At 45.9% G+C, this 11,541-nt stretch overlaps 1 protein-coding gene across 1 annotated transcript; it reads right to left on the bottom strand.

Moving 5' to 3' along the window:
* Positions 1-281: 281 nt before the first annotated feature.
* Positions 282-2,612, bottom strand: LOC127303387 (protein FAR1-RELATED SEQUENCE 5-like). Its single transcript, XM_051334128.1, has 3 exons — positions 2,587-2,612; positions 973-2,373; positions 282-306 (listed from the first exon to the last, which is right to left on the bottom strand). Exons 1-3 carry the CDS (start codon positions 2,610-2,612, stop codon positions 282-284), a joined length of 1,452 nt encoding a protein of 483 aa, XP_051190088.1.
* Positions 2,613-11,541: the final 8,929 nt, after the last annotated feature.

The raw sequence follows: 11,541 nt of genomic DNA, 5'->3' as shown, positions 1-11,541 counted from the left end.
AAACAATATTTATTCGGTTATGATTTTATTTCCCATTGTCGAAAATATGCAATTATTTTATGTTTGTACATGCATGCTATGATGTACATAAGGAAATGCCTACTTCACAATATATAATGTCTTTTGCCATTTTTACAAAAGAACACCAGAGATTGACAACATAAGTACAAAATAAAAACATTAGTATGTAGCAAACATTAACAACTCCATCGAATACAAAGCTATTTTCGTCCCATTCATAATTAAGGAAATTTACTGCCCTTTAGATAACTATGAAAGAACTACCCTTCCTGCTGCAGCACATTCCTGCACATGTTCACAGACATAAAATTACACAACAAATCATAGGGATCTTTTAAAATATACGAATCAAAATGGCAGAAAAACTTACTTCGGATGAAATATGCATATCGGGTTTCTTCTGTTATGCCCTTCTTCTTGGCATGCCCCGCACACTTGCACCCTGCGATTCCTTGTGTCCTAGTGGTCTTCCATTTTTAGTCATTGGAGATTTCTGCGCTTCTTGCCTAGGTGCACCCTTAGTGGACACTTTCAAAGGATCACCAATAACAATATCGCATGGTCCACTAGCATCTTCATTTTCATGCACCGACCTGAGGGGACCATATGCTTTACCTTTAGCATACCCCTCTCTTCTAGAAATTATGCCATCAATGGTACTGTTGAGCAGATCATATTCTTCTGAATTGTTTAATGCAATATGCATAGCCTGTGATACCTTAATATTCATCCTGCTGTATTTCATCCGCTCCTCTGCCCCAGACCAACCCCACCCAAACATGTCACTGGTGCGTCTAGCTGGCAACCCTAACCTGGCATTTTTTTGTGAATCGTCGTAGAGCACAACATTGTGGAATTTCAGTAAATTTCAAGAAATGCAGCACATGCAGTATGTGCTTGCAAGGGTGCTTGCAAGGGATCCCCTTTCGAATCATCCTTTGCCAGCTGCACCTTATAATTTCTGCCTCCTTGGGTCTATATTCCACGTAGAACCTAGTCCTTACATGATTCCTCCATGCCACAATGAAGATGTTTGAGTCTCCTACCTGCATTTTTTCTAAGATCTCTATGCCGCCAATCTTTGAAAGCTCACCTTGAATAATATAGAACACAGCAGGAGTGAAGATTTTTGCAGCAGCAACCTCTAGTTCTCTAAAATTAGTAATTGGCACTGGTGTAGTCTGTGAAGCCGTGCAGTCGTCGTGGGCTTCGTTCTCACGGAGACGGACAATTGCGTTGTCGTAGTGCATAATCATATCAACAATTGTCATTTCCCCATCTAGGTGCAGGTGTAGACAAGAGTTTAAACTTTCACTCCGCTGGTTACTTTTCATACCCAGCCAGAATCCTTCAGAGAGATACGCTGCAGCCCAAAGTTTCCTCTTGTTGTACATCCTCTTCATCCATGTTCTGGTTTTTGGGGATTGCCATTTTCTGTAAAATGCATGCCATCGCTCCTCAAATACTTGCTCTGAGGTGGTGTAATACAGAAGAGTCCTGAACTCGTTCAATGACTTGTTAGGTAGATGCATCTCCATATTTTTTTCAATGGGGAAGCTGCAGATGCGATGCGACACACCAGAAAATACTTTGCCGATTGCGCCGATCATCGCGTAATCTGCATCCGTGATTACTGCCTTTGGCTTCTGTTGACACATCGCTTTGAGAAAGGTCTTTAGAAGCCAAACATATGTTTGTTCATTCTCGCTTGAAAGGATGGCACACCCAAAAACCATTGTCCTACGGTGGTTGTTCAAGCCCACAAAAGGAACAAATGGCATTTTATATTTATTCATCTTGTATGTGCTATCAAACACCATCACATCTCCGTAGTCCTGGTAATCCCTACGTGACTGGGAATCACACCAGAACATGTGCTTCAGACGGCCTTTGTCATCAACGTCATATTCATAGAAAAATTCAGGGTCCCTCTTTTTCCTCTTTGCCATAATGCGGATGGCTGTGGTAGCGTCACCGTCGAAAAGCAGCCTCCTCCTCTCCCTAGAGCACATGTTGTACAAATCTTTTCTTGTGAATCCAACACCGGCAAATGAACCGGAGCCTGCAATGAATTTTCTCATAATGAGGTGCTTCCTGACCCCCATGGATCCCAGTGATAATATCTCAGATCTCTGCGCGTCGTTGATCATCCTATGGGACCGAAGAAACGGAGTCTCACATGGTTCAGCTGGGTCATGGTTATGTTTGTCTCGAAAATCTTCAACAACCCAGAAACCAGTTCTTCCATCAAACTTCACCACCAAACGTGCCTTGCAGCCGCAGCGAGACTCAGGTCTGAGCCTATATACGCGGCCTTCCGTGGTCAGTTGCTTTTTGGGACGTCTGCCTTCTCTGGAACACACAAAACGCCTTAGCCGAATTACTCCATCATCAAACCGCTTAACCTGGTCCAGCCGGACGCTGAACCTACTACTAGAAAAAGGGCAATCAGTGGCGCACCACTTTTACCCATCAGTGGCGCACTAGTGGTGTGCCACTGTTATCACGCCACTGCTAACTCATAGTAATGGCGCACTAGTGGTGCGCCACTACTAGCCTGGATACCTGTGGCGCACTGACTGGTGCGCCATTGACATGTCCTCCAGTGCGCCACTACTACTCCAAAGTGGTGCGCCACTGTTGGTCAGAGGCAGTGCGCCACCACTGTGTAGAAGAGGTGCGCCACTGCTACCGTCTTGCGTGCGTCACTGGTCCAGCGAGGAGGTGCGCCACTGCTGCGTGAGTACGTGCGCCACTGCCCTCTCCAGGACGTGCGCCACTGCTACTTATCCTGGTGCGCCACTGCTAGTCTCGGAGAGGATCACAGGGCAGTGCGCCACTGGAGCCAGAGCAGTGCGCCACTGCTACTTAGTGGTAGTGCGCCACAGATGGTCCACTAGTGCGCCACTGCTAAGATTTCGATTTTTTTTTGTATCTTGGCAGGTATTTATACAGGTTGTATATGACAGTACAGTAGCACAATACAGGATATATAACAGCATATAAACAACAGCACAGCTTATCCATACATAGTTCTTCACATTAGCCCCACATGATTCACAAGCATTCGCATTAGAGAAGAGGTTACAATGCAAGTTACGGTGTTACAAGTCACAAATGAGCTAGTGGTTACACAAGGTCGATCATCTAAACTAGCATCACATAGAAGAGAGCTAGAGTCACTACTAGCACCGTCCCGATGAAAGTGGTCTTCATCCGGTTCCTCCTCCGCTCCGTCCTCTCTCCCGCCAGATAGCGTGCGTATCTATCTTCGGCCTCCGCTCTAGTGGTGTACCCTTTGTAGCTGTTACCGCTAAAACGGTGAACCTGTCTCCGACACTCCTCCCAGTCGTTGTAGACTCCGGGAACCTTGCCCTTGTACACGACATACCACGTCATATCTGCACATATATGAACAAGCCAAAGAAACTAAGAAGTGCAAACTCAAATAAGAGACAAGTAGCTAGTATGAACTAAATGGAATGTCTCATACATTGTTGGTCCAAATAAATATTAACATTTAGGGAAGGCGTTAGTGAGGCCAGGTAGGATGCACAAGAGATTGATACTTGTGTCATCGCACCAGGCTCACTAGCGCCTCCCCCAAGTGTAGTGACCACAAAATTTAATCATCGGCCAATGCAATTAAGAAGTGCAAACTCAAATAAGAGACAAGTAGCTAGTATGAACTAAATGGAATGCCTCATACATTGTTGGTCCAAACAAATATGAACATCCCGGGATGGTGTCAGCGAGGCCAGGTAGGATGCACAAGAGATTGATATTTGTGTCATCGCACCAGGCTCGCTGGCATCACCCCGGAGTGTACAGTTGACCAAACATTCTAATCATCGGCACTAAAATGGAAGAAAGGCTAATGCAATTAAGAAGTGCCAACTCAAATAAGAGACAAGTAGCTATTATGAACTAAATGGAATGCCTCATATTTTGTTGGTAGGAAAAATATTAACATTTAGAGAAGGGGTAAGCGAAACCAAGTAGGATGCACAAGAGATTGATATTTGTGTCATCGCACCAGGTTCACTGGCTCCTCCTCCAAGTGTATAGGTGACCAAACATTCTAATCATCGGCATTCTGAAAAACCAAAGCAAATGGAATGATGATGGCCTCATACAATGTTGGTCCAAACAAATATGAACATCCCGGGATGGCGTAAGTGAGGCCAGGTAGGATGCACAAGAGATTGATACTTGTGCCATCGCACCAGGCTCACTTGCGTCACCCCGGGGTCCTCTGTTGACCGAACATTCTAATCATCGGCACTAAAATGGAAGAAAGGGCTATGCAATTAAGAAGTGCCAACTCAAATAAGAGACAAGTAGCTATTATGAACTAAATGGAATGCCTCATATTTTGTTGGTCGGAACAAATATGAATATTTAGAGAAGGCGTCAGTGAAACCAAGTAGGATGCACAAGAGATTGATATTTGTGTCATCGCACCAGGTTCACTGGCCCCTCCTCCAAGTGTATAGGTGACCAAACATTCTAATCATCGGCATTCTGAAAAACCAAAGCAAATGGAATGACGATGGCCTCATACATTGTTGGTCGAAACAAATATGAACATCCCGGGATGGCGTAAGTGAGGCCAGGTAGGATGCACAAGAGATTGATACTTGTGCCATCACACCAGGCACCCCGGGGTGTACAGTTGACCGAACATTCTAATCATCGGCATTCTGAAAAACCAAAGCAAATGGAATGACGAGGGCCTCATACATTGTTGGTCAAAACAAATTTTAACATTCAGGGATGGAGTAAGCGAGGCCAGGTAGGATGCACAAGACATGGATATTTGTGCCATCACACCAAGCTCGCTTGCTCCACCCCCGAGTGTACAAGTGACCAACCATTCTAATCATCGGCATATGCAAACAAAATTAACGACCAAATCAAGTGCGGAAAACGACAGAGCCATATATATAAGTTCACAAACATAGTCGAACTAGTAATTAAACAGACATGCAAGTAAAGTGTTGGATAAAGTTTATTACAACACAAGCTCGTCTTTAGTTCACAACTACATAACTAGGCTCGCACATCAAGACTCAGCTATGTGGACTTAGGAGCGTGGATAAAACCGCCGCCTTTCTTTAAGCACATCCATGAGCGGTAGCCGTCACCCTGCATTTGGAGCATTGTGTCTATTTCACTGTTCGACGGCTGATAGCCGGCATAGAACTCCCCCGCGCTTCTAATGACATCTTGAAAGATGATTTCACAGAACTCTACTTGGATGCGAAAGAAGTCTTGCTTGATGCCATCGTCAGGGACCCGCGACAATTTGTTGGCCCAGTCTCTGAGATGGTCAGGTAGCATAAGCTTCTGCTGGTCCCGTATGAACTTATCCATGTGATAGAGGGCGTAGTAGGCATCCTTGTTACTAGAAGGCGGCTTCTTGACGCAGGGAAACTTTGTTTGGTGCTTGAACACATGCTTCCCGTACCTAACATTTGGCCTTTGCATGTGGCCTTTCGCTTTGACGTAGCCATTGAGAGCATCATCAAGTACGGCCTTGAAATTCGTGTAGTCCGTTTTTGACTCACCGTCCGCATCGAGGTATGTGGCCACAGAATGTTTCGGGGTTATGGAGATGAGTGTGCAGGTTTTGTCTCTGCGTAGAACACATAATGTTTAAGAACATGACGATTGAAATCTAAAAAAATCACGAGTTAAGACCGGTACGGTGAGGGGTGACTTACTCGGGAAATACAGGCAGGAGGAGGTTACACTTCTTCTGGTTCGCTAGGAAGAAGTCTTTGAGGTATCCACTCGCGACTGCCCGGTCTCCGGCGGTGGCCAAGTGGACGGCACGCATGTAGAAGGGGTCGGCTATCGTGATGTCCGGGATGTTGTTTCTAATGATCCGCATCGCCTTGCTTAGCGAGTATAGGCGAATGAAGGTGTAGTGCAGCGGATAATTGTTCAGCATGGCGAAGATGTCATCATACCGCAGGAAGATCTTCTCCGCGTAGCCACTATCGACAAAGCCATGGCCCGAGGGCACCTTCGAAACATACACTGGGTATCCATGATCTTTCTCCCTGATACGCCGCTCCTCCATAAACTGAATACCGTCAACCAGAGATCGCATAGGACCGGGTGCAGCATCGTACAATCTTTGAATTAGCATCCGCTGACCCGACACATGCACCCTCGACTCGATATTCTTGAGCCTTTGGTGGCCCGTCCTGAGCACGGATCGGTGCCGGCTGGCTGGCAGACTTGTCGTTCTTATTCTTTCTTTTCCGTCCCTTCGGCTTCGTATTTATTGGGACTGCATTCTCCTCTTCGCAAGCCTTCTTCAGTGTGTTAGGACTGATAACACTTCTCACCTCGGCTATCGGCTCAGTCTCGGTGAAGTCGGCAGCTGGAGGCGTCTCCTGAGAACAGAATAGGCGCCGCTTGTTGCAATAGGTTTTCCCCTCGGCGGCAGCTTGAGAGGGTTGGCTACTGAGATCGTAGTCCGCCCCAAAATCAAAGTGGCAATCCAGGTTGGCGAACGTACTGTCCTCGTCCGGACCATCGTTCGGATCCTGTGCCATATGCATGTCCTCGTCGGCTGATGGCGGCACCGTTGGGGTGGTCTTGCCATGGCTTGGCGCCGGCACGGCTTGGGGTGCTGTCCGTGGGGTGGTGTCGCTCGCCCCCAAACGAATCTGGCTCTTTGGCCAAACCATGGACCAATTGAAGCATTGGTGGAGGGCAAGGACCTCATCTGCGTCGGCGCCATGGGGTTGAAAGGGAGGTACCACGTCGTGATAGCCACTAAGCACCCGAACCAGTTGAATCCTATAGACGTCGGGTGCCATGGGTACACCGTGTAACTGGCGGTTGCTCGGTTGAACGATTTTGGCCTTGACAACATCGATCAACTCGCCGTTCACAAAATGCAGGAGAGTGCATGGGACGTCGGCGGCGGCACCCTGCGGAAAACATGTAGGGCGTTAGGGATGGCTAGCGTAGTCAAAGGCAAGGATATGGAAGTCATCGGAGACGAGGTTTGGTTACCGTGATGGCGTCCAGCTCGGCTAAGGTCGAGGCACCGCCGGCGGCGGGCGTGCCACTGATGGAGTGCCCGCTTGTTGGCGCGGTGCCGGGCGGCGTATTATCCGCAGCGACGGGTGCATTGAGCTGAAGTAATGGCGCCGCGGGAGACACCAAGGTTGGCGCCGCGGGAGCCACCAAGGTTGGCGCCGCGGGAGCCACCAATGCTGGCGCCGCCGGAGACACCATTGTTGCCGCCTGCGGACTCACCGATGGCTCCATGTTGTGGGAGTTGCTGCCCGTGAAACTGGGAACCGGGGGAGGCCCCTTTTTTCCTCCCCTATACCACGCGTCCAGACCGGCAACCAAGGTAGGGATGATGGAGCTAAGCGTCGTGCCCACTTGGTCCTCCACTTGCTGTCGTTGCGTCCTCTGTTGGGTCTCCACGATATGTTGCACTTGTTGCCGCACTTGCTCCTCGACCAATGTCTCGACCAATGTCGGGATCTGCGCAACTTGTGCCTTGAGATGTGCGACCTCCTTCTCATCGATGGTGGCCTTTTTCTCCTTTTTCCCCGACTTATAGTATTCTGACCATTTCATAGAGCATCCTTCGCCGACCACACGACCAGCCGACGTCGGCTTACTCAATGGATCCCTCTTCTTGTGGGCATTCAACGCCCTATTTAAAGGGTTGTCCCAAGGGGCTGATGGCGTGTAACTCACACGTTCGTTGGGAACCCCAAGAGGAAGGTATGATGCGCACAGCAGCAAGTTTTCCCTCAGAAAGAAACCAAGGTTTATCGAACCAGGAGGAGCCAAGAAGCACGTTGAAGGTTGATGGCGGCGGGATGTAGTGCGGCGCAACACCAGAGATTCCGGCGCCAACGTGGAACCTGCACAACACAACCAAATTACTTTGCCCCAACGAAACAGTGAGGTTGTCAATCTCACCGGCTTGCTGTAACAAAGGATTAACCGTATTGTGTGGAAGATGATTGTTTGCAGAGAACAAGAAACAAGATTGCAAGAGATTGTATTTCAGTAAAGAGAATTGGACCGGGGTCCACAGTTCACTAGAGGTGTCTCTCCCATAAGACAAACAGCATGTTGGGTGAACAAATTACAGTTGGGCAATTGACAAATAAAGAGAGCATGACCATGCACATACATATCATGATGAGTATAGTGAGATTTAATTGGGCATTACGACAAAGTACATAGACCGCCATCCAACTGCATCTATGCCTAAAAAGTCCACCTTCGAGTTATCATCCGAACCCTCCGGTATTAAGTTGCAAAGCAACGAGACAATTGCATTAAGTATGGTGCGTCCTGTATTCAACAACTACATCCTTAGACATAGCATCAATGTTTTATCCCTAGTGGCAACATGACACAACACAACCTTAGAACTTTCTCACTGTCCCGGTGTCAATGCAGCATGAACCCACTATCGAGCATAAGTACTCCCTCTTGGAGTTACAAGCATCTACTTGGCCAGAGCATCTACTAGTAACGGAAAGCATGCAAGATCATAAACAACACGTAGATATAACTTTGATAATCAACATAACAAGTATTCTCTATTCATCGGATCCCAACAAACGCAACATATAGAATTACAGATAGATGATCTTGATCATGTTAGGCAGCTCACAAGATCCGACAATGATAGCACAATGGGGAGAAGACAACCATCTAGCTACTGCTATGGACCCATAGTCCAGGGGTAGACTACTCACACATCACTCCGGAGGCGACCATGGCGGTGTAGAGTCCTCCGGGAGATGATTCCCCTCTCCGGCAGGGTGCCGGAGGCGATCTCCTGGATCCCCCGAGAGGGGATCGGCCGTGGCGGCGTCTCAGCAAGGTTTTCCGTATCGTGGCTCTCGGTACCGGGGTTTCGTCACGGAGGCTTTAAGTAGGCGGAAGGGCAAGTCAAGAGGCGGCACGGGGGGCCCACACCATAGGCCAGCGCGGCCAGGGGTGGGGCCGCGCCGCCCTAGGGTTTGGCCACCCCGTGGCCCCTCTTCGTCTCGTCTTCGGACTTCTGGAAGCTTCGTGGAAAAATAGGCCCCTGGGCTTTGATTTCGTCCAATTCCGAGAATATTTCGTTACTAGGATTTCTGAAACCAAAAACAGCAGAAAACAAAGAATCGGCACTTCGGCATCTTGTTAATAGGTTAGTTCCAGAAAATGCACGAATATGACATAAAGTGTGCATAAAACATGTAGATAACATCAATAATGTGGCATGGATCATAAGAAATTATCGATACGTCAGAGACGTATCAGCATCCCCAAGCTTAGTTCTGCTCGTCCCGAGCAGGTAAAACGATAACACAGATAATTTCTGGAGTGACATGCCATCATAATCTTGATCATACTATTTGTAAAGCATATGTAGTGAATGCAGCGATCAAAACAATGTATATGACATGAGTAAACAAGTGAATCATAAAGCAAAGACTTTTCATGAATAGCACTTCAAGACAAGCATCAATAAGTCTTGCATAAGAGTTAACTCATAAAGCAATAATTCAAAGTAAAAGCATTGAAGCAACACAAAAGAAGATTAAGTTTCAGCGGTTGCTTTCAACTTGTAACATGTATATCTCATGGATATTGTCAACATAGAGTAATATAATAAGTGCAATAAGCAAGTATGTAAGAATCAATGCACAGTTCACACAAGTGTTTGCTTCTTGAGGTGGAGAGAAATAGGTGAACTGACTCAACATTGAAAGTAGAAGAATGGTCCTTCATAGAGGAAAAGCATCGATTGCTATATTTGTGCTAGAGCTTTGATTTTGAAAACATGAAACAATTTTGTCAACGGTAGTAATAAAGCATATGCATCATGTAAATTATATCTTATAAGTTGCAAGCCTCATGCATAGTGTACTAATAGTGCCCGCACCTTGTCCTAATTAGCTTGGACTACCGGATCATCACAATGCACTGTTTTAACCAAGTGTCACAAAGGGGTACCTCTATGCCGCCTGTACAAAGGTCTAAGGAGAAAGCTCGCATTGGATTTCTCGCTATTTATTATTCTTCAACTTAGACATCCATACCGGGACAACATAGACAACAGATAATGGACTCCTCTTTTATGCATAAGCATGTAACAACAATTAATAATTTTCTCATTTGAGATTGAGGATATATGTCCAAAACTGAAACTTCCACCATGGATCATGGCTTTAGTTAGCGGCCCAATGTTCTTCTCTAACAATATGCATGCTTAACCATAGGGTGGTAGATCTCTCTTACTTCAGACAAGACGGACATGCATAGCAACTCACATGAAATTCAACAATGAATAGTTGATGGCGTCCCCAGTGAACATGGTTATCGCACAACAAGCAACTTAATAAGAGATAAAGTGCATAATTACATATTCAATACCACAATAGTTTTTAAGCTATTTGTCCCATGAGCTATATATTGCAAAGGTGAATGATGGAATTTTAAAGGTAGCACTCAAGCAATTTACTTTGGAATGGCGGAAAATACCATGTAGTAGGTAGGTATGGTGGACACAAATGGCATAGTGGCTGGCTCAAGTATTTTGGATGCATGAGAAGTATTCCCTCTCGATACAAGGTTTAGGCTAGCAAGGCTTATTTGAAACAAACACAAGGATGAACCGGTGCAGCAAAACTCACATAAAAGACATATTGAAAACATTATAAGACTCTACACCGTCTTCCTTGTTGTTCAAACTCAATACTAGAAATTATCTAGACCTTAGAGAAACCAAATATGCAAACCAAATTTTAGCATGCTCTATGTATTTCTTCATTAATGAGTGCAAAGCATATGATGCAAGAGCTTAAACATGAGCACAACAATTGCCAAGTATCACATTACCCAAGACATTTATAGCAATTACTACATGTATCATTTTCCAATTCCAACCATATAACAATTTAACGAAGGAGAAACTTCGCCATGAATACTATGAGTAGAAACCAAGGACATACTTGTCCATATGCTACAGCGGAGCGTGTCTCTCTCCCATAAAGTGAATGCTAGGATCCATTTTATTCAAACAAAACAAAAAAAAACAAAAACAAACCGACGCTCCAAGAAAAGCACATAAGATGTGATGGAATAAAAATATAGTTTCAGGGGAGGAACCTGATAATGTTGTCGATGAAGAAGGGGATGCCTTGGGCATCCCCAAGCTTAGACGCTTGAGTCTTCTTAATATATGCAGGGGTGCACCACCGGGGCATCCCCAAGCTTAGAGCTTTCACTCTCCTTGATCATGTTGCATCATACTCCTCTCTTGATCCTTGAAAACTTCCTCCACACCAAACTCGAAACAACTCATTAGAGGGTTAGTGCACAATATAAATTGACATATTCAGAGGTGACACAATCATTCTTAACACTTCTGGACATTGCATAATGCTACTGGACATTAGTGGATCAAAGAAATTCATCCAACATAGCAAAAGAGGCAATGCGAAATAAAAGGCAGAGTCTGTCAAAACA

This window comes from Lolium perenne, chromosome 5, assembly GCF_019359855.2.
Source record: "Lolium perenne isolate Kyuss_39 chromosome 5, Kyuss_2.0, whole genome shotgun sequence".
Classification (NCBI taxonomy): Eukaryota; Viridiplantae; Streptophyta; class Magnoliopsida; order Poales; family Poaceae; genus Lolium; species Lolium perenne.
Note: the sequence above shows the minus strand (reverse complement) of the source record. Positions and strands in the feature narration are given on the sequence as shown.